Source organism: Ambystoma mexicanum, chromosome 14, assembly GCF_040938575.1.
Source record: "Ambystoma mexicanum isolate Mex_15411 chromosome 14, UKY_AmexF1_1, whole genome shotgun sequence".
NCBI classification, from domain to species: Eukaryota; Metazoa; Chordata; class Amphibia; order Caudata; family Ambystomatidae; genus Ambystoma; species Ambystoma mexicanum.
This window is the reverse complement of record NC_090940.1, coordinates 670,774,387-670,797,838: the sequence shown is the minus strand read 5'-3', so window position 1 is coordinate 670,797,838 and position 23,452 is coordinate 670,774,387. Positions and strand designations below refer to the sequence as shown.

The 23,452-nt window shown below is 48.5% G+C and overlaps 1 protein-coding gene across 4 annotated transcripts in view; it reads right to left on the bottom strand.

The window, feature by feature from the left end:
• Positions 1–23,452, bottom strand: part of PPP2R5E (protein phosphatase 2 regulatory subunit B'epsilon) — an 890,208-nt gene that overhangs the window by 310,618 nt on the left and 556,138 nt on the right. For all 4 annotated transcript variants that reach the window (XM_069638241.1, XM_069638243.1, XM_069638244.1 and 1 more), the window contains exon 8: positions 18,615–18,723. In XM_069638241.1, coding sequence (XP_069494342.1) covers positions 18,615–18,723 — 109 coding nt within the window. The remainder of the gene's footprint in view (positions 1–18,614; positions 18,724–23,452) is intronic.

Below are 23,452 nucleotides of genomic sequence, written 5' to 3'. Positions count from 1 at the left end.
CCTATCCTCCCGCTGCCCAGTCTAACCCCTGAACCAAGCAACTTTGCTATTCGAGGCCCCTGAGGCGTCTTATCCTCCCGCTGCCCCGTCTAACCCCTGAACCAAGCAACTTTGCTATTAAAGGCCCCTGAGGCGTCTTATCCTCCCGCTGCCCAGTCTTACCCCTGAACCAAGCAACTTTGCAATTAAAGGCCCCTGAGGCGTCTTATCCTCCCGCTGCCCAGTCTTACCCCTGAACCAAGCAACTTTGCTATTAAAAGGCCCCTGAGGCGTCTTATCCTCCCGCTGCCCAGTCTAACCCCTGAACCAAGAAACTTTGCTATTAAAAGGCCCCTGTGTAAGGGAGAATCTCAAAAATGTGCTAATTCCGTTCACCTTAGAGACCCCCAGCAACTTTGCTGGATTTTGAGGACTTGATATGTTTTTTACCTGGAGAGAGTGTGAGCCTTTTTCCTCACTCTCTCATGTGTTTTTAAATGTGTTTTACTCTTGTGTTGTCTTTGGTTATGGAGTTTTAGACAACTCCATAGGCATGATCTTTTCATTTGCATCACACAGCACCCTCAGTGCAGTGGCACAGGGAAACCTTTTCAGGCTTTTCCAAGGTTTAAATACCTTCTCTGGGATAAACTACTGTTTCCCAGAGTAAGTAAAGTGAAATTGACTTTACTAGTCTTCAAATTCCTAGACCCAGCACACCCTATCTTACTATAGAGTGCTGGTGGGGTTACCTAGTATTCTCTGTGTCTAGATATTCATGTAGCAGTCAAATGCTACCCTTTCTTCTCGAAATGGCTGGTGGCATTGATTTTACAACAAACTACCATGGTTTTTCCCGAACACGTACACCGGTAGCGTTAAATGGTTGGAGCCATGTTTTTCAAGATGGCATTTAAGCCCCCTTCGTTTAAACCGGTCCTGGTCTTTTTTTTTTTTTTCTTTGTGGAAAAGTCCTTTGAGTTTTGCTCTGCGTGCCAAACCAGGTTTGGATCATTTGTTCATTTGCCTTTGGCGGGCTTCAGGACTGAAGACCGCTTCTGGCGCCAGTGTCTGCGGTGGGCAGGAAGTGAGGGAGGTGCCCGAAATCCCTGTGCTTAATCTCCTAGGAGAACCAAATGCACTCTGGCGTGATTGGCTGGCTGACTGTCCGGAAAGGACAGTCTCCCTGCTGGGTGAGTGGCAGATAAGCTGGAATGAATGGGAGGAAACTGGATAAAAGGCTAGTCTCTTGGCTTGGAAAGCAGAGTTGACCACTGGAACGAACGAACCGAAAGACAAGCTTGAAGAGGACGGCTGCTGCAACTCCTGGACCCTTGGTTTGCCCGGTGAAGCCATGCTGCAGGTCCGAATCGCTAAGTTCATCTCAACAGAGAAGCCCTGCAAGGACGACTTCTCCCTTCGAGTTGGTGGGACCAGTCAACTCGACACTAAGCCACCTGCATACCATTCTCAGAGCTGGTTGCATTTTCCTCAGAGTACTGCAGGAAAACGAATAACCAGGGAGAGGGACACCAGTTTCTGCGCTTGACTACAGCTACCGGAATTAAAGTATTGCCAGTTGCGAGCTTTGTGACAAGTCCCCGTGCAGTGCAGGAGTGCCCCGATGTCCGCCCTCTTGTCCCCACGACCGAGGCACAGGAACAGCAAGATCTGCAGGAACAGAAGTCATCAGCTGCATCTTTTTCTTCATTGTAAGGTACTGTGAAATCAGACAGAGTACTTACCTCTCACAGTGAAAGTGCTTGAAACTGTCCCAACTCACAGGCCTAATCAGCTTGTGACCCAACATATGATGATTCTTTTTACAAACTACTTCTGAGAACTTGTGCCGAGACTTTTCCGTTTCACTACTAGAACTGCTTTATCCTATCCAAGACTTTAGCCCATTAACTTTGGCCTACCCTATTGAATTGAATCGACTCTTCTGGTGAACTCAAAATATCTACACTGTATAAGAATAATTGTAACCTTTCATGTTCTAATAACCTTTGCCTTTTACTCCTCTTGAAAAATATTCTGAAATAGTATTGAAGTATATGTGCGTTCTATAATTGCCTCCTTCTTATGAATGTTTTATAACTGACGGATAAATAAATTCATAAGTATTTATCAAAGAAACCTTGAGTGTAAGTTGATTGGAACACCTGTGATTAGACCTCTGTGTAACATCATTACTGCTCACATTTACCCTCTTGAGATAAGCCTGGCTGCTCAACACGCTACCAAAACTGTGTAGTACAGACTTGTACCAAAGGTTGGTTTGCTTACACCTGTAGTCATAGTTGCTTGTAGTGTTCCCAGAGGGTACTGCATTCAAACTTTGCCTAACAGTACGACATCCAGTGGTCACCGCAGAGCATTGCATCTTGCCTTTCGAAAATCGAAAGGGAACGTCGACATTGGCATGCCTGTAACACTATCTCTAACGTGACGTGTAGTGTACCCAAAATCCCTCACGCTTTGAGGTCCCTCCGATTGTATTTTTCCTGCCGCGAGGGAGCCCAAGGCTATAGTGAGTGAGTACATGAAGAGAGAAAGTAGTAAGAAGTCTATGTTCCTTCCACCCCGAGCGGGGAGGCAGGGAGGGCGCACGTGAATCTAAGCAGATACAATCATCAGAAATGCTATTAAGGTAAGTAATGCAGGTCTTCTGATGCTTGTTAATCTTCTTAGAATCACATGCTGTGCATAGACTAGCAAGCAGTACCCGGAGTTGGAGGTGGGTTGTGAGAAGGAACAGTAGAAAAAAAGATGTCTTAGTATTGATTGTCCCATCTGAGAATCAGCCCTAGAATGAGTGTCTAGGCAATAGTGTTTTGTAAAGGCGTGTACAGAACTCCAGGTTGCCGCTTTGCAAATGGACTCTAGGGGAACATTTGCAATGAATGCTATGGAAGCCCCAGTGCCTCGAGTAGAATGTGCTCTAGGTTTGAAGGGCAGTTCTCTCTTTGCAAGAGTGTAACATAGTGTGATGCATTTGACAATCCAGCTTGATATTGCTGATTTAGAGACAGGATCCCCTTCTCTACCAGCTGCCACTGAAACAAAGAATTGTTTAGTTTTCCTCAGTGGTTTAGTTCTATCCATGTAGAACATGACTGCCCTGCGTACATCTAGTGTGTGAAGGCTTCTTTCGGCCATGTTAGTAGGTCTCTGGAAGAACGTGGGTAGTTCGATTGACTGGTTCACATGGAACTTCGAAATACATTTCAGCACAAATCTGGGATGAGTGCGCAGAACTACCTTATCTTTGTGGACTCTAACAAAGGGGCCCAAAACCGAGAGGGCCTGTAGTTCGCCAACTCTTCTGATAGAAGTGATAGCTACTAGAAAGGCTGTCTTGTAAGTCAGGTCTTTCAGACTAGCTTTATGCATAGTCTCAAAAGGGGGTCCCATGAGCCTAGGTATAACCACATTTAGATCCCACCCAGGGGCTGGGGGAGTGATGGGGGGGGGGGGATACATTCTTTTAACCCCTTCCATAAAGGCTTTAATCACAGGTATTCTCCACCACGATACCTTTTGCTGTGACGTGGTGTAGGCTGACAACGCCGCCAGGTGAACCTTTAAGGAATTGAAGACTAACCCAGAGTCCAACAGATGGGTTAGATATAACACAATGTGTGAAGGCGAGCAATCTGTGGGATTGGCGCCTTTGGAACTGCACCAAATGACAAAACTTTTCCATTTGCCTGCATAGCAATAACATGTGTTAGGCTTTCTTCCCTCCCTCAGAATGTCCATGCATCTTTGAGGAAGTTGCAGATGTCCAAACTCTAAGACCTCAGGAGCCAGGCTGCTAAATTCAGAGTTTGTAGGCATGGGTGCGGAGTCTCCCCCCTGTCCTGAGACATGTTGTACAGGCAGGGCAGCTTGACTGGTGGGGAGAGGGACATTTCCATCAGGTGCGCGAACCAAGGTTGGCGGGCCCACATGGGAGCCACCAGAATCATGGTGACCGGTTCCTGGTGCATCTTGTGTACTATCTTGTTCAGAAGGTGAGTCGGGGGGGGAAAAGCGTAAACAAATTTTCGCCACCAAGTTATCCAGAGACCGTTCCCCTTGGATCGGTTCTGGGGGTACCTGGAGGAGTAATCTTGGCATTGGACGTTCTCCTGAGTAGCAAACAGGTCGATCTCTGGAAACCCCCATTCTGCGAAGACGTTGGATACAATGTCTTCGTGCAGTCGCCATTCGTACTCTTCTGGCAGAGGAAAATCTCTGCTGAGTACGTCTGCCAGCAGATTGAGTTCCCCTGGAACATGTTGGGATATCAGGAACATCTTGTGTTTGAGAGACCATATTCAGCACTGTCTTCCCTTGCAGTTGCTCCTGAAAGGCTTTCAATGCTTTGAACACCGCTAGTAGCTCCAGTAAGTTTATATGGTTGGACGCTACCTGAGGGAACCACACTCCGTGCGCTGTCTGTTGAAGCAGGTGGGGGGGGGGGGAGGGGGGGGGACCCCACCCCATGAGAGTTGCGTCTGTCGTGAGAGTGGCTTCCACTGCAGGGGTGGTGAAGGTTTTCCCCTTCAAGAGGTTCTCCCTCGACCACCACTGCAAAGAGAACGAGGGCTGGCGAGACAACTAACAGATCTTCCCATTGTCCGCTGGCCTGACACCACTGACTGTTGAGCCACTCTTGCATGGGACGCATGCGCAGCCGCGCGTGGGGGAACCAAGTATATGCATGACGCCATCATCCCTAGCAAACGCATAGCTTTGCGTACTGTCACCTCTCGACTGGCTACATACTGAGGAACCTGAGAGAGCATGTTCTGAACCCTCTCGCTGGAAGGGAAGACTAGACAGTCTTCTGTATGAATAAGAGCCCCCAGGAACTGTTTTACTTGGCTGGGGACTAAGCTGGATTTCTTTACGTTGATAGAAAATCCCAGGCTGAACAGTAGGTCTACTGTCCTTTGGGTGTTCGAAAAACAAACGTCGAACGAGTCCCCCGTGATGAGCCAATCGTCGAGGTAAGGGTAAACTGGAACTGAAAGTCTGCGCAGGTGTGCCGCTGCCACTGCCAGGACCTTGGTAAACACCCTTGGCGCCGAGGCTATGCCAAAGGGGAGTACCTTGAACTGGTAGTGTTTGTCCTGAATCACGAACCTTAGGAATTTTCTGTGCGCTGGCAGCATTGAAATATGAAAGTATGCATCTTTCATATCCAATGTTGTCATGAAGTCCCTGTTTTAGCAACGGGATCATCTCTTGCAGTGTTACCATGCAAAACTTCTGGGGCTTTATGAACTTGTTCGCTGGGTGCAGGTCTGGTTGTTCTGGTGAAAGGCGTCAATGTTTCGGCGGTCTGAACTGTGGAGGTCGGGCGAATTCCACGCAGTAACCGTGGGCGACCGTCTTTAAGACCCACTGGTCTGAGGTTATCCCCTCCCATGCCTTCAGGAAAGATGATAATCGCCCCCCTGACCCGGGAGAGATGGGAGGGGACCTGGACCTGGTGGTCATTTCTGACCCGAAGTTGACGCTCCTCTGGAATTGGAGCCTCTGCGCTTCTGACCCCTCTGGGGGTAGTAAGTGGGGCCTGCAGCAGGTTGACTTGAGTTGAAGTTGCCCGTGCCGAAATTATTTTGAGCGGCGCGGGCTTGTCCTCCAAAGGACCGTCGAGAATTACTGCCCCTCTGTGAAGATGGTTTTTGGGACATCTGGTGCAGCGACTTAATAGTTTTGTGCTCCTTCTTGGCTGTCTCCAACGCATTGTCTACCGCCTTCCCAAAGAGGTTGGCCTCTTCAATGGGTTTGTTGATAATGGATGCCTGGATCTCAGGCCTGAAGCCCGACGTGCGCAGCCATGTGTGTCTCTTTAGGAGAGTACCCTGTGCGAGAGACCTGCCTGCTGTCTCTGCGGTGTCCAGGGTATTCTTTACAACATTCTGATTGGCAAGTTTGCCCTCCAAGGCAAATGGCGAGAAGCTTGGCTCTGGTTGGTTCCGGAACCTCCTGAAGGCCTTCCTGGAGTAGGTTCCATTGGGCGTCGACGTAGCTTGCCAGTAACGTCGTGTTATTGGCAATCCGGACGGTATAGGCTGCCACCAACGTAACCCGTTTGCCTAAGGCATACAACCTTTTGGACTCCTTGTCCGGGGGTGACTCCCGTGGCAAGGGGAACCACTGCTCTCTTGCGAGTGTTGGTCACCACCAGCGAGTCTGGGATTGCGTGTTCTTTGATATAAAGTGGGTCGGTGGGGGAGGGCCGGAAAAGTTTTGACCCTTGGGTTCACAGCCCTAGTCTGAGCGGGTGTGAGTAAGGAAGGGCCCATCCGTCTCTTTACAGAGCTCAAGAGAGGGATAGACTGGCTTGCCGGAGGCTTTTCATTAATAATGTCCTCACGACAATGGGGAGGTAGGACTACACACCCTTTGGGACGCCTTCAAGGCCACCTTGCGAGGAGTCCTGATCAAAATAGAAGCACGGGAAAAGAGGGTAAGGGCCGTCCAGGAAAGGCGCTTGAGGGAGAAAATTGCCCAATTTCAACCAGGGGGCTCCCCTGCGGAGCCCCTAGATGGCGACAGGATGGCCGCCCTGGCCGACTACAGGCTCCAGTTGAAGGAACTCCTCCTCCAAAAAACCGAAAGACGTCTCCAGCTGGTCAGACAGAGGTACTATGAGAAGGGGGACAGGGCGGACAGGATCTTAGCCTGGAAGCTGCGAGAGGTCCAGAGGAGTAAAATGGTGAGAGCAGTTAAAAATGAGGGGAAATTAGGCCATGATGCATCCCACATAGGAGAGGCATTCCGCAGATATTATGAAAAACTATACTCTTCTGAATATAATGGGGATGAGGAGGAAATCGAGTGGTTCCTAGATTCTTTACAGATCCCAGCCCTTTCCAGGGAAATGGCGGCGGGGCTGGAGGGTCCGGTGACCGAGGATGAGGTGGAGCGAGTGATTAGCGGCATGAAGGGGGGTACCTCATCGGGTGAGGATGGCTACTCAGTAGCCTTCTACAAAAGGTTCCGTTCAACCCTGGGCCCGTATCTGGTAAAGGTGTTCAACGCAGTGCTGGAGGGAGGCTTTCTCCCGGACTCCATGATGGAGGCGATCATAGTGGTGCTCCCCAAGGACGGTAGGGACCCCTCGGAGTGTACCTCCTACCGCCCGATTTCTCTGTTGAATACTGATGTGAAGATCCTGGCCAAGGTGATTGGGAGGCGGATAGAGGGGGTCCTGCCGAAGCTGGTCCACGGAGACCAAGTGGGTTTCATAGGGGGTCGTCAGGGCTCAGACAACATTCGAAAAACTATAGATCTGATCCACCATGCACAGAGGGCGGACCTTAACGCGAGCGTCCTATCCTTGGACTCTGAGAAGGCGTTCGACAGGGTCGAATGGAGATTTATGGCACTCACCCTCCAGAGAATGGGCTTTGGGCCTCAAATCCAGGACTATACAGGGCCCCGAAGGCTAGGGTTCAAGTGAACGGCAGGCTATCGGATCCGTTCTCCCTCTCGCGGGGAACAAGGCAGGGATGTCCGCTTTCCCCCTTAATTTACGTTCTGGCAATGGAGCCCCAGGCCATCGCAATCAGAGCTCATAGAGATATCGAGGGGATCAAGAGAGGTGGAATTTAAGCTATCCCTGTTCGCAGATGATATCCTGGCCTACCTGGTAGACCCACGGCTTTCGCTCCCCCCCCTCTTGTCTCTGATGGCCACATTTGGGCGCTTCTCAGGGCTCAAAATTAACGCATCCAAATCGGTCCTCCTCCCCATGAGAACACTAGACCCAGGTTTGGACTCCCTGGACAGGTTGGAGGGGATAACAGTGGGGAAAACCGCCATCCGATACCTAGGTGTTCTCCTCCCCAGGGACCTTTCCAATCTTGCCCCTATTAATTACGACCCCGTGATGGTGGGGATCACGGCAGACCTGAGGAGATGGGGCTCCATGATCCTGTCCTGGTACGGCCGCATGACGGCAGTCAAGATGAACATTCTTCCACGGTTGTTGTATCTCTTTACCTCTCTTCCCGCGGTCGTCCCTGACCAGACCTTCAGGGTCCTCCAAAACGCAGTCCGCGAGTTTATATGGCAGGGTAGGACACCGAGAACCGCAAAAACTGTCCTGACTTTACCCAGGGAGGAGGGAGGGTTCGGGTTGCCAGATTTCCAACTCTACTATCGCGCCGCCCAGTTACATGTCCTCCTGGAGCATATGAAAGAGGGGCTGGACACATACTGGTCCTATCTGGAAGACATGGATACCCATCCACTAAAGGTCCGGGACCTTTTATGGGCCCCGCGAAAATTTATCCCGAACAGACTGAAGTCCCACCCGACATTAGGCGTTCTATGGGCAATCTGGCGGGAGGGCCCCCAGACAGCACACTTAACGTCATGGCCGTCCCCAATGTCCTCTCTATGGAGCCAACCCCTCAAGCTGGGCAGCAGGGGGTTCCGCTGTGCACAGTCCTGGTCCGACTCAGGGATGGAATGGGCAGGGCAGATGTTCAGGGAGGGAGAATTCCTAACGTACAGGGAATTGAGGGACGCTCTTGGTCAGGGGTCACTATCCATCTTCGATTATCTCCGCTTGAAGGGCATCCTATGTGACCAGGCCTGGGGCCAAGACTTGAAGAGACAACTGACCCCCTTTGAGAAATTCCTTGATACAGCGTCTTCTAGGAAGGGGGCGGTTTCAGGGGTGTATAAAATTTTGAACACTGTCAATTTGGGGGAGAGGAGGCGGTTCCGCTCTTTTTCGAACGAGTTGGCAGGGGAAGAGATCTCGGAGGACGCCTGGTCCAGGATCTTTAAAATAGCCTTCCACGGGAATTTATTTACCGCGGATATGGAACATAATCTTAAAATCCTCCAGGGATGGCACAGAGACCCTGCAAAGTTGTCAAAAATGTTCCCAAGTGTTTCCCCAGCATGCCCAAGGGGTTGCGACCAGGTTGGTTCGAGGGCACACATGCGGTGGAACTGCCCGAAGGTACAGGTATATTGGGAGGAGGTAAGGGGCTGGATCGCTGAAATCTCGGAGGAAGTACTCCCCCTGAACCCTCTGACCATGCTGCTGGGCCTCCCCCCAGAGGACACGGACACAATGAGGTACCCTAGAATGTGGGAAACAATGCTACGAGCGGGCAGGGTCGCCCTCGCCCAAAAGTGGAAGAGCCCAGAAACTCCCTCCAAGGTGGAATGGCTACAGAAGGTCAAAAACATGTTCTTGATGGACAAACTGACGGCAATGGTGAACAATGACTCGGCCTCCTTCCAAGCGAACTGGTACGGGGTGCAACAGATTTGGGGATGGGATGTCCATTGATCCGTATCAAGGAACTGGGAAGGGTGTGGGTGCCCAGGGCCCGGGAACCGTCAGATGGAAAACAGCCTAACTAGAAGTCAACGCTCAAGCTCGCTTCCAAGCTCCAGACTAAGAAAGCTCGTTTTTCAAAGCCCCGATGTGGGTTTTTTTTTTTTTTTTTTAGGGGGGTGGGATTGCATTGGGGTGGTGGGGGTGGGAGGGCGGTGGCCCTCGGGCCTGTTTCTTGATTTCATGTGAATGCGTTTGGTGCCCCAAAGTTCGTTTATGAATATGTTAATAAAACCAAAGTTAAAAAAAAATAATAATGTCCTCCGCGAAATCTTATTCAGGCAAGGCTTCAAGTGTGGCAATTTTAAAGAATTCCGCTGCTTTTTTCAACAGGTTGTTGAAAGCCATTTGATCATCCACCGGAGAAGCTTGTCGAATCGGGGTGGATGGGGGAGAGTCGAGGCAAACGATATTGGAATTGTGATCATCCTGCTGGGTGTCCTCCCAGTTGTCCGTTGCCCCTTGATCTTCCCCATAGTTGTCCAGAAAAGAAGCCTCCTCTTCTTCTGTATAGATGTCTCTATACGTGTCTATCTGGACATCTTGATAGTCAACTTGGTGTTGGACATCTAGGTGTTGGGCATCTTGTGCTTGAGGGTGAGGGTCTACCCGAGATCTTTTCAGCAGAGGTTGATCAGAAGCCCTGAAAAACTGCTCCAGCCGATCCATACACCCCTCGAATTGCTCTGTGGTCCACTTGGATGACCCAAATGGACCTAGCTGAGTAGGAGCCGGGTCTCCGCCCTAAGGCGTTGAGAGGATCTCCTCAGGGTGCTTGAGAGGGGTACCTGGCTTTCTTCGTAAGAGTCTTCGGAGTCGTCTTCCAAAATCCGTGGAAAACTTTTCGGCGGTTTGGCCCATAACTGCGGGCGGAACCGGTACTAGGCCCACCACTGTAGCAATCCTATTCACGCTCTTACAGATAGTCACTGAATCTTCGGGAGACAACGCCTCCGATGATGTGTCGGCAGTGAAAATGTCTTCTGCGTCTCCAGAAGGGCCAGCGGATGGCTTCTCGGGTAGAGGCCTACTCGCAGTTTTCGGGCCTGTACAGGCCTTGAAAACCTTGGAACCCGTTGAAGTTTCTTGTTCAGAAACTTCGGCGTGTGCAGTTTGGGGAGTAGCGTCCTTGTTGTGTTTGTTATGCCCAGTCGTCATGCGCTGCTGCGGATGCGGGGAAGGCTTCGGATCAGATCGATCCGATGGCGCTTTCGCCTTCTTCGACAAAGTCGTCGAGGAGGGCGCTTGGGTTGTGTGCTTTGTGCGGTGCGATTGTACGCCCCTGTCACCGGGTGTGGTCCCTGTAGCAAGACCGGAGTCAAGCCTGGAAGGGTCGAGACGGGCGTGGAGGCTCTAGAATAGTCCGCCTCAAGGTCTATAACGTCCGCGTTGGACGTTTGGTCATCCGATGTACCCCAGTCACTTTCGGCTGGTGTCGCGGCAGGGGAGGGAGGCTCCACGCGTGACATTCCGTACGCGGCCCACCGCTTCAACCGGTGCTCCTTAAGGGTTTTAGGTTTAAGGAGTTTACACGCCGAACACCGCTTCTCATCGTGCTCTAGGGGGAGACAAGCGTTACACGACGTGTGATCGTCTTTCCACGGATATCTGACCCTACACACAGGGCAGAATCTAAATGGAGTCCTTTCCATAGCAGAAGGGAAGGGTGACCAGACCAAAAAGGAAAGCAGTGGAAAAGAGGAAAGACATCATAGCAGTATGGCAAACCCCGAGCCCACTCTCCCTACTGTGTAGGCCATGGCAAACCCCGAGCCCACTCTCCCTACTGTGTAGGCCGGCCAGAAGGCCCGACCACGTGGAAGTCCGAATGCCGGATCTTAGGCGCCGGAACCCAAGCCGTAGACTATTCCCCCGTAGTCTTCGTCGAAGATGGTCTTGATGGGCAAAGTGACTTAACAGGGATTAAACTGACAATTCGGTAAGATAAACAATGTCTCATGAAGAGCTCCGCTATAGGGCGACCAGTTATCTGGGTGGAAAAAAACACTCTGAGGGACCTTGGCGCGTGAGGGATTTTGGGTACTACACACGTCACGATAGGGATAGTGTTTCAGACACGCCTATGCCGACGTCCCCTTTCGGTCCCCGAAAGACAAGATGCAATACTCTGCGGTTACCACTGGATGTCGGACCATACTCACAGCATGTGATTCTAAGCAGATTAACAAGCATCAGAACGTGCGTTACGTTTTCTTGCCTCCCTGAGTACGTCCATACATCTCTGAGGGAGTTGCAGGTGCCCAAACTCTATGACCTCAGGAGCCAGGCCGCCAAGTTCAATGTTTGCGGGCATGGGTGAAGTGTCTGCCCCGTTGTCTTGCGGCATGTTGTACGGGCAAGGCAGTCTCACCGGAGGAGATCGGGACATCTCCATCAGATGAGAGAACCAGGGTTGGCGTGCCCACATGGGAGCCGCCAACATCATTGTGACTGGTTCTTGGTGCATCGTGTGCCCTATCTTGCCGAGTAGGTGAGTCAGGGGAAAAGCGTAAGCAAATTTCCCTGACCAGGTGATCCAGTGTCAGTTCCCCTTGGAGCGGTTCTGGGGGTACCTGGAGGCATAATCTTGGCATGGAGCGTTCTTCAGAGTTGCGAACAAGTCGATCTCTGGAAGCCCCATTCTGCGAAATCGTGGGAGACTATGTCTTTGTGTAATCGCCATTCGTTCTCCATGGGTAGTGGGAAATCTCTGCTGAGTACGTCTGCCAGAAGATGGAGTTCCCTAGTGACAATAGGAACATGTGTTCGAGAGCCCACTTCCAAATGAACTGGGACAGTTTGGACAGCCCTGGAGAGCGAGTGCCCCCTTGTTTCTTCAGATAGTACATGGCTGTGGTGCTGTCTGTGAGGATCAGGACTGCCTTTCCCTGCAGTTGTGTCTGGAAAGCTTTCAGTGCTTTGAATACCGCTAGCATTTCCAACAGGTTTATGTGGTTGGATGCTATGTCTGACGACCAAACTCTGTGCGCTGTTTGTTGAAGAAGGTGAGCTCCCCACCCTGTAAGAGACGTGTCTGTGGTTAGAGTGGCTTCTACTGCAGGGGTGGTGAAGGATTTACCCTTTAAGAGGTTCTCCCTCGACCACCACCGCAGCGATAGAACGAGGGCTGGCGAGACAACCATTAGATCGTCCCATTGTCAGCTGGCCTGACACCACTGGCTGTTGAGCCACTCCTGCATTGGACGCAAGCGCGCGTGAGGAACCAAATAAATGCATGACGCCATCATTCCCAACAGTCGCATAGCTTTGCGTACTGTCACCTCTCGACATCTACATATTGAGGGATTTGAAACAGCATGTTTTGGACCCTCTCGGAGGGGGAAGACACGGCCGTCCTTTGTTCGAATTAGAGCCCCTAGGAACTTAGGAACTGTTTGACCTGACTAGGGTCTAGGCTGGATTTCTTCTCCTCGTTGATGGAGAATCCCAGACTGAATAAAACATCTATCGTCTTTTGGGTATTTGACAGACATGTTTCGTAAGAGTCCCCTGTTATGAGCCAATCGTCGAGGCAAGGATAGACCGGGATGCATTGCCTGCGCAGGTGTGCTGCTGCCACTGCCAGTACCTTTGTAAATACCCTTGCTGCAGAAGCTATGCTGAAGGGTAGTACTTTGAACTGATAGTGCTTGTCTTGAATCATGAATCTTAGGTATTTTCTGTGCGCCGGCAACATTGAAATACCACCACCAGCAATTATGTTGCTCTTACCTTGCACTTGCCATCATCTGGCCGCTTTATTTATCTTATTTATTCTACTATCCCATTAATTAATTTATTTATTTTTTACATTTGTATAGCACGCAGGCAGCCCAAGGGCATTGTGGGGCTGTTACTTGCAGACAACTTAGTTACATTATGCATAAGTTACAGATTGGGTACATAGGCGTAACATATAATATGCATAGAGGCGTACACAGGTCAGGTATACATAATGCGGGTGTACATGAGAGACGGTAGAGAATCAAGCAAACAGGGTGGCTTTCAAGGTTTTGCGGAAGGTGGTCAGAGAAGGTTCAGCTCGCAGGGCAGTGGGGAGGGCATTCCAGTGTAGGGCCGCAAGGTAGGGGAAGCTGGCACCCCCTGCTCTTGTTTTTTTTACCCTGGGTACAGTGAGTAGGTTGGTGTAGGGGGTCCTGGTTGGTCTTGAGGACATGGCCGGGTGGATTCTTTGTGCCAGGTAGGCTGGTGCTGCAGAGTGGATGAATTTGTGGGTGAGGGTCAAGGTTTTGAAGATGATCCTTTTATAGGTAGCCAGTGGGAGGCTCTTCTGGCAGTAGATATATGATCTCTTTTGGAGATGCCTTGTGCTGCGCGGAGGGCGTTGTTTTGAGTGACTTGCAGTTTCTCAAGGTTTTTGTGGAGGTCCCTAGGAAGAGGACATTGCAGTAGTCCAGCCGTGATCCCGTGATAGCGCTTGCTATGTTTGTGCAGGTGTCGCTGGAGAGGTAGGGTCTAACTGCATTGAGGAGTTTGGCCTGGTAGGCAGCTGAGGAGGCAATGGCGTTCACCTGTCTGGTCATGGACAGATTGGAGTCCAGGTAGACGCCTAGGGTTTTCACTGACTCCCCTCCCCCTTCCCCCACGCACTTTTCCCTTTCCCCCTTCCCATGCACTTTTGCGATCTGAATGACACCTGTTTGTCTTCCCTCTGTTCCCCCTCTTTTGCCTCGTCGCGCCTCGAAACACTTGTGTATAGGCGTGTTATAAAGGCCATATATCAATATGAAAGTATGCATCTTTTATGTCCAATGTTGCCATGTAATCTCCCTGTGTGAGCACGGGAATTACTTATTGCAGAGTGACCATACAAAACTTTTGGGGCTACACAAATTTGTTCGATGGGCGCAGATCTAGTACAGGGCACATGGTGAGATCCTTTTTGGGTACAAGGAAGTACACTGAATAAATACCCTTGTTTACCCGTAGAAGAGGTACAACTTCTATGGTGCCCTTTTCCTGCAGGGTCTCTACTTCTTGATGTAAGATTGGTCTTGCTCGTGGTGGTCTGAACTGTGGGTCCGGCTGAATTCTATACAGTACCCATGGGCAACGGTTTTTAGCACCCACTGGTCTGTAGTTATTCCTTCCCATGCTCGAAAAAACAATGTTAGCCTGCTACCGACCGGGGATGCATGGGAGGGCACCCCGGAACTGCAGGTAATTTCTGGCCTGAGGCTGGGGAGAATTCGAGGGGTAGAGTTCCGGCCACTTCCTTTACTGAGTTGTTGTCCCCTTTTGGGGGATGGGGTGTTGTAGCTGCTGGTTCCTTGGGGAGAGGACCAGTTATTCCCCGAGTGGTACTGATTTTGAGGGAATCGTTGCCCACGAAAGGAAAGTCTATTCCCGCTCCCCCTTCTTTGTGAAGGTCTCTGGGTGATCTGATCCAGAGTCTTAAGGGTGTCGTGCTCCTTTTTTGCAGTTTTGATGGCTTCATCCATTGCCTTTCCGAATAAATTAGTACCCTCCACAGGTTTATTAATAAGTGAAGCATGTGTCTCTGGCTTAACCAGAGTTTCTTAGCTGTGCCTCTTCAGGGGGGTACCTTGAGCCAAAGACCTTTCAACAGTTTCTGCTACATCCAAAGTATTTAGCATACGTTGGTTAATTTGCCTGCCCTCTGTCATTGTTGAGAGCAGACAGGCTTGCAGTGGCTCTGGGACTTCTTGAAGGCCTTCCTCTAGCTTGGCCCATTGCGTATCAGCATAGCTGGCTAACAACATTGTATTGTTGGCGATGCAAGTGGAGTTAGCCGCCGCAGTGATCCTTTTCCCCAAAGTGTAAAGTCTCTTACATTCCTTGTCAGGGGGTGCCTCCGCAGTGGATAGGGGAACCCCTGCTCTTTTCCTGTTAGTTGTAACCACCAATGAATCTGGAGTAGAATGACCCCTGAGGTAGAAGGGGTCAGAGAGGGAGGGTCAAAAAAGATTCTCTACCCTTGGATTCACTACTCTAGTAAGTGCAGGTGTTACTAAAGAAGGGGCCAACCTCTTCTTAATTGAATTTAGTAGAGCAATAGCTTGGCTGGCAGGAGGTTTTTCTTTCAAAATGTCCTCCACAAAGTCAGCCTCTGGAACGGCTTCCTGGGTAGCAATGTTGAAGTGTTCCGCTGCTTTCCTCAATATGGCATTGAAAGCCATTTGATCATCCACCGGGGAGGCCGGTCTAGTGGGGGTGATTGGAGGGGAGTCCAGGCACAAGGCATCAGGTTCTGGAGTTGGAGTAGGTGACTGCCAAGGGTGAGGACCAATGGAGTCCAGGTTTACCCACCAACCCTCAGTGGGGTGTAAATGGATCTCCTCAGAGTCAATAAAGGGATCTTCATTTTGAGCCTCCTCCTCATAGAGGTCATACATGTATTCCTCCTTTTTCTCATCTTGATTAGGGTCAAATACCCTCTGCAGCTTAGCCACAGTGAGGGGGGGGGGGTGGATTTCCTCCCTAGACCTCTTGGGTGTGGACTTCTCAGAGAGTTCCACAAATCTCTCTAGCCTGTCCATACATCCTTCACTTTTTTCTCTGGTCCAAACAGATGAACCCGAGTGGTCCAGGGGTGGAAAGGGCTCATCTAGTGGATCCTCCATTTGCAAACATCAAGATTTTTTCTTTAACACCGAAGAAATCCCTTCAGGAGCTTCCGAAAAGTCCTTTCGGTGTTCCGACTGTTGATGCGTGTCCCTTTTGTTTGTCTGCAGGCCTTTCTGCAGGTTCCGGTACATTTTTCGGCCTATTCGTGGGTTTCGACTAATCCTTGTGCTTGTCCTTGGGTGAATTCTTGGACCTTTGTGAGAATCCGCCGAAATGATCCTGGCGATGTTCTCAGTAATCACTTCATCGGGAGGTTCTTAAGTCCGGGCCTCTGGTTTCGTGACTACTTTCGGTGGAACCGGGGCCTTTTCAACCGTGGAGACCTTCTTCTGATGCGTCTAGACAGGTTGGTGGATATTGGGGTCAGCGCCCTTTGATTTAGTAGGCCCAGTTGCAAGGTGCACCTGCGGTTGCGGGGAGGGCTGCCGACCCCGACGGTCAGCAGGCAGGGCCGAAGCTTTCGGTGTGCCCGTTGGTGCTATGGACCGCTTTGACTGTTTAGTCGAAGACGTCCCTGGTGTTGTGTCTTTAGTGTGGGGAACATGTGCATACATGTCGCTGGGGTGTACATTTCGCATAGCAGGACCTAGGTCTTGACTAGTAGGGCCAGGAACAGACAACGCGGAGCAAGAGTGCTCTGCTGAGCAGTCAATTGCCTCCCAATGAAAGGCTAGTTCGTCACAACCCCTCGTCACAATCGGCAGTTGTGGCAGCCGAAGAACTTGACTTTCGGCATGCGACATTCCGTAGCCCGCCCACCACTTAACACGGCGCTCCTTCAAAGATTTCGGGCGCAGGAGCTTGCAAGCCTCACAAACTGACTCGTCGTGATTGAGTGGTAAACACCGGTAACACTTACAGTGTTTATCCTTCCAAGGGAATTTGGCCCTGCAAACAGGACAAAACCTAAATGGAGTCCTCTCCATAGGCCGGCCAGAAGGCCCGGCCACGTGGTCGGCAGCGCTGACCGGACCCCGTCCGTTTAAGATCTGTGGACCGTCTTCGGCGGAGAACTGGAACAGCCGTCGATGGAAGGTACGGTAGGGTAATATCGATAACTAATATAAATTACGACCAAAGGTTGAAGAGAACAAAAGCAATTTCACTGGACAAGCTCTGCATAAGGCGACCGGTATGCTGGTCAGAAAAGAACAATCTGAGGGACCTCTACGTGTGAGGGATTTTGGGTACACTACATGTCACGGATAGTGTTACAGTCACGCCCATGTCGACGTCCCCTTTCGATTCTAAAAAGACAAGATGCAATACTCTGCGGTGACCACTGGATGTCGGACTATATACACAGCATGTGATTCTAAGCAGATTAACAAGCATCAGAATTTGTTTTACATGAAAAGCTAAACAAAGGGGATACTAGGTAACCCCTCCAGCACTCTATTGTAAGATAATGTGTGCTGGGTCTAGAAAGTTACAAATATAAGTAAAGTCAATTTCACTTTACTGCTCTGGGAAACAGTGGTTTATCCCAAAGAAGGAATTTAAACGTTGGGGAAATCTGAAAGACTTCCCTTTGCGACTGCACGGAGGGTGCTGTGTGACACAATGTTAAAGATGATGCCTCTGGAGTTTGTCAGACTCCACAATCAAAAGAAACAGTGTACAAAATCACATTAAAATAGACGAGTGGAAAAAAGGGTCTCACTCTCTCCAGGTTAAAATCAAGTCCTCAAAATCCAGCAAAGTTGCTGGGGGTCTCTAAGGTGAAGGGGAATAGCACATTTCTGAGAATTCTCCCTAACAGAGGTTTCAAGAGCTCCATGTCAACATACTATACAAGATCTCTCCTCTTTGGAAAGAGCCATTCTGGGACCTATAACATCAAGAGTGTCCACCAAATGAAATGCAACTCTCATAAAAGGAGGTCTTAAATACTTGCCAAGGATGGTGGGCGGGTGTCAATTGCCAATAAAGTCTACTACTTGCTTTACTGGCTAAGTGTACGCAATGTTGCCATCTATCAAGTTCTGCTAGTTCCAGTTGCGATGATTTTTTAACATTAACCATGGCAGTTGATATCCCTCATAGAGTCCGTGCAGGAGAGCCCACATCCTCTGGTATTCGAGTAATACAACTTCCAGCAAGCCCTTACTCACAGATTCCTTATTAGCGCCTCCACAAACCCGCCTATTATCTGCTTCAGGTAGTAGCTCTCAGTTTTTCCCAACTCTGACTCTTTCGCCCCCAAATCTGCATGCCACATGTCATTTTGGGAACGATCTTCATATCATATATGGTCACACCTGACACCAAGGCACAGCCAGCATGTTGTGCTACAAAACATCTAATTGCACAGACCTCTTGCCGTAGCCCTTTTCAAATTTATTTTCAATCAAAAGAACCCCAAATTCAAATGCCTTTCTATGACCACACCCAAATGATATTTGTTTACACATTCTATTGGAGTACTATTCAATTTCGCCTATCTTACAATTCATGAATGACTCTGGTCACACTTGGGCAAGCAGTTTGCATTTCACTATTTTGGCTTCTGAAGGGGCGTTAACAACACAAATTACGCTGCAAGTCTGTACACTTGTCTATCGAGTCGCATCTTTTATACATCACCCTTCCATATACAACAAAGGTAAAGACTGCAATCTCACCACTTTTACGGAGCAAGAATACAAAAAGGTAATCCTACCTGTGCGTGGAACAGCGACAAACTCCTTACTGTATGTAATGGAATCAGCACCTTCACAAGGAACTGCTTATGCTCGGCTTTGAGGGGCAACGCAAAGCCATTGATGATGCTAGAAGCAAAAACAGACAGATTTACAGCAAAACCGGACATTCAAACAATTTACCACAATGTTCCCAAAACAACCCCAAGAAGCTAGCTTTTATGGGTTCTGTCGCATCCGCGGTCTTGCAGAATATCATGTTAATGTACAAAAGCATGGACTAAAACAGAAAAAATCCTAACATTTACCAGAAGGCAAAAGTCACACAGTTGCAGAGACAAATAAGATACAAATATAAAAGGGGAATAGAAAGGACCAAGTGCCAGAGAGCACTTTCTATTCAGAAACGTCATACATTATGGCAGACAGCACACCGACACCGAGGGAGCAATCCCACAAAATAGTATGAGCTGCACAGCAACTTATACACCCGAATCATTGCAGCTGTAGCACATAGCAAATGTATGAGTTATCAACTTTTACAAAAAAAAGCGGTTAAGTCCTGGATCCAGTCCTCCCAAAGTGGTCTACCAGACTTGCGAATGCTGGGGGAGCTGCATTTCTGCCGTTACAATCGGTGCGCAATAGCACCACAGAAGCAAAGGGGAGCTGCGATCTCAGAAACTATCAGTGGATCAAAAGGATCAGATCTTTGGAGATCTTACAGTCAGCATTTCATTGCAAAAGTTCCAGATCAACATATCAATATTGTCACACAAGTTTGCAATTTCAAAACATCTTTCTGGTGAAATCTTTAGCCCCTCATGGTTAAAAGTTAACAATTTACAACTTGACATTCTGAGAGGCACCAAGTAACGAGGATACCATTTATCTGGGAAATCTCACATTTAAATTGATCACTGGTTTTTTTATGCATTTGGGTGGATGTCAAGCCTAGCTCCATGAAAAACACTGACCAAGGGGATAAACTGCACAGTGCCACCTAGTCCTTCGCAAAAATATATGTTGCAGCCATTTCCACTTTTTCATTCATGACCATATACGTTTTCGTTCAAAAATGTTCCATAGACTTAATTTTTAATTAAAATATGTAGTTTAATAAGGAGATTATTTGGAAAGAGTCCTGTGCAATGCAATTCAGACCCAAGCAAATCCTTCAGGGACCACATCTTAAAGTTCAATCAGAGAGAATGTAGAAAACGGAAAAACCATAAACAATATATGTGGTGAAAACATGAGGACATACCTTACCATAATGTACAAACAACCAGAAAAGAGGAAGGAGGGCTCCATATCACGGGGCTGGATGCTCACTTTCTGTAGTGAGATTTACAGATTACACAAGTGACAAACTGTTAAAGTCCAATTTTGCAACTTCCTAAAGATTATGCATGGTTGTCTCGGGCATGGATTCATACAGGCGTTAGGAAGAATCCTCATAAATGTGCTCATTCCCTTCACCTTAGAGCCCCCTCAACTTTGCTGGATTTTGAGGACTTGTTTTTTTTTTTTACATGGAGAGAGTGTGAGCCTTTCCCCCCCCCACTCTTTCATGTATTTTGATGTGTGTCTTACTCTTGTGTTCTTTGATTATGGAGTTTTAGACAACTCCATAGGCATCATCTTTCCATGTGTGTCACACAGCACCCTCAGTGCAGTGACCCAGGGAAGCCTTTTAGGCTGTCCCAAGGTTTAAATACCTTCTCTAGGATAAACTACTGTTTCCCAGAGTAAGTAAAGTGAAACTGACTTAACTAGTCTTTCCAAATTCCTACACCCAGCACATACTTTCTTACAATAGAGTGCTGGAGGGGTTACATACTATCCCCTAAGTCTAGAAACTCATGTAGCAGTCAAATGCTACCCTTTACACTCAAAATGGTTGGTGGCAGTGGTTTTACAACCAACCACCATGATTTTTCCTGACCGCGAATACCGGTAGCGTTAAATCTCGGGAGCCATGTTTTTCAAGATGGTGTCTGAGCCTCCTTTGTTTAAACGGGTCCCAGTCTTCTTTTTTCGCCATTTCTTTTTGAAAGGTCCTTCTAGAGTTTGTCTCTACTCGCCAAACCAGGGTTTGTCCCTTTGTTCCTATGCCTTTGGCAGGCTTCAGGACTGAAGACCGCCTCTGGCGCCAGAGTGTCTGGGGTGGGCAGGAAGGGAGGGAGGTGCCCGATAATCGAAGAACCGAAAACGAGCTGGAAGAGGATGGTTGCTGCAACTCCTGGAACGTTGGTTTGCCCAGTGAAGCCCTGCTGCAGGTCCGAATCACCAAGTTCATCTCGATGGAGAAGCCCTTCTAGGACGACTTCTCCCTTAAGTTGGTGGGACCAATCAACTAGTAAGCCACCTGGATATCATTCTCGGAACTGGCCTTTTTTCCTCAGAATGCTGCAGGAAACCGAATAGCCAAGGAGAAGGACACGAGTTGTGTGCTTGAATACAGCTACCGGAATTGAAGATTTGCCTTTGCCAGCTTTTTCAGCAGTCCCCGTGCAGTGCAGGAGTCCCCAGACGTCCTCTCTCTGGTCCCCACGACGGAGGCCCAGGAACAGCGAGATCTGCAGAAAATGCCAGGAACCAACATCTTCAGCTGCATCTTTTTCTTCATTGCAAGGTACTGTGAAAACCCAACCGAGAGAACTTACCTCTCACTGCGAAAGTGCTTGAAACTTTGCCAACTTGCAGGCCTAGTCAGCTTGTGACCCAACATCTTTCTTTTACGAACTACTTCTGAGAACTTTGGCAACGACTTTTCCGTTTAACTTGCAGAACTGCTTTATCCCATACAAGACTTTAGCCCATTGACTTTGGCCTAACCTATTGCATTGAATCAACTACTCTGGTGAACTCAAACTATTTGCACTGTTTAAGAGTAACTAATATTCGTTTTATTAAATTATGCCATTTTGCTCCTCCTTCAAAGTAGTTTAAATGCCTCAGAACCTGATATTGTGAAGTACTGAAGTATATTTGTGTGATATAGAAGGCCTCCTTCTAGTGAATGGTTTATAACTGACTCTGAAATAAGTGTTTTACCAAGAAACCTTGAGTATAAAAGTCTATTTGAATACTTGGAATTATAGACCTCTGTGTAACATCCTTACAGCTCACATTCCCTCTTGAGATAAGCCTGGCTGCTCAGCAACACTACCACAAAACTGTAGTACAGACTTATACCAAAGGTTGGTTTTGCTTACACCTGTAGTCCTAGTTGTGTGTAGTGGTCCCAAAGGGTACTGCACACAAACTTTGCCTAAGTGGTGTTAGGATAGAATTACATTTTTATGTGTGAATTAAAATTTTTGCTTTTTCCCGTTGTGGTTCTGGCTCCAAAAACAGAGCCCTTTTAAGCGCATCATTTTGCCAGTAGGGTGATTCGATCGCCCAATAAGCACGCTATGGAGTAGGCTGCTGGTGGCTGTAATGGAGGTTTGGCTTTAACAGGGGTGCAGCCGGTTTTAGTACCTTGATGTTCAAGTATGGAAATCCCACGCTCTGACAAATTTGGTTTTCGGCCACCTGTCTGTGGAGAGCAAAAGGCAAGCCTAAAATGGACATTGTGCTAACATGGGCTCACCCTGAGACAAGCCATCCACCCTTTATTTTGGTTTTGACTCCTTTAGGCTGGTTTTCTGCTCTCATCAGGCACAAAAGGCATCCTGTGTGATTTTTTTTTTTTTTAAAAGACCAATAAATCCAATACGTGGAACCAGGCAGCAGAGAAATGTTTATTTGCACTCGAGCACAAAAGAGGAAACCAAGACTTGGTAGGTAGCAAATATCTACGCAGATGCTACTCTGGGTTTAAATACTATAAATGCCTGTAGCATCTGTTAGCCTACACTGTGTTATAATCAAACATCCATAGAGCGACCTGTTTGAAGGTTGTAAAGATAAGAGGATACATCAAGGCCCCAGGGTGTTTGGCAAGAGTGTATGTAGTAACCCTGTGGGAGAGTATATCAGCCTTGTCCTCTTGGTAGTAGGTAACCCACCTATTGGTATAGGTCTGTACTACACAAGTTGGTAGAGTGACTGAGCAGCCAGACTTCTCAAGAGGGGTCCATGTAGATATGCAACAGAGTTTCAAAGTTACAAGTATCCAAATAACTCTTATACTGAAGGTTTTCTAGTAAAATAATTATTTAACTGTTGGTTTTAAATAAGCCTTCTTTAAAAAGGGCAATATTCAACAATAAAAACACACTTCATAACACTTGCTCAGATTTAAGTTCAGCAAGTAGATACCCTTTGGGGAGGTCATATCCTGTGGTGACTGGACATTGATATATCACTTTTTACGCTTAAATGCAATACTGTGGTGGTGGAAAAGGAAAAGGTTAGGGAAGGAAAAAGGTTAACAGGTTCTCAGAATATGTGAATACTTTGCAATCTTTCCAGTGAAGTCTAGGTTAGACCTTTCCCAGCAATACAAGTTAAACTCATACCACCCATAAAGGACAGTTGAAACCAAAGTCAATGGGTCACAGAGTCTACAGGGAGCCAGGCCAGCCAAAGTCAATTGAAACAATGTCTAGGGAGCTGAGGCACCTCTTCAGATAGCACAAACATATTGCACAATGTTATTTAGAGAGTTTGTACACAAAGAATCATGGTTGGGCCACAAGCAGTAAGGCCTGTGAAAGGCAAAGCTGCAAGCAACTCTGCAAAAGTCAGCTACTGCAAGTCGCCAGTGAGAAGGTACCGACAAAAGAGGTAAGTACCCCTTCAGTCAAGACAGTACCTTAGGTTAGAAGAAGAGGATCCAGCTGGCTTCTATTCAGGTTGCAGTGCTACAGTTCCTGGGCCTCAGTCGTGGGGACAAGAGGGAGGA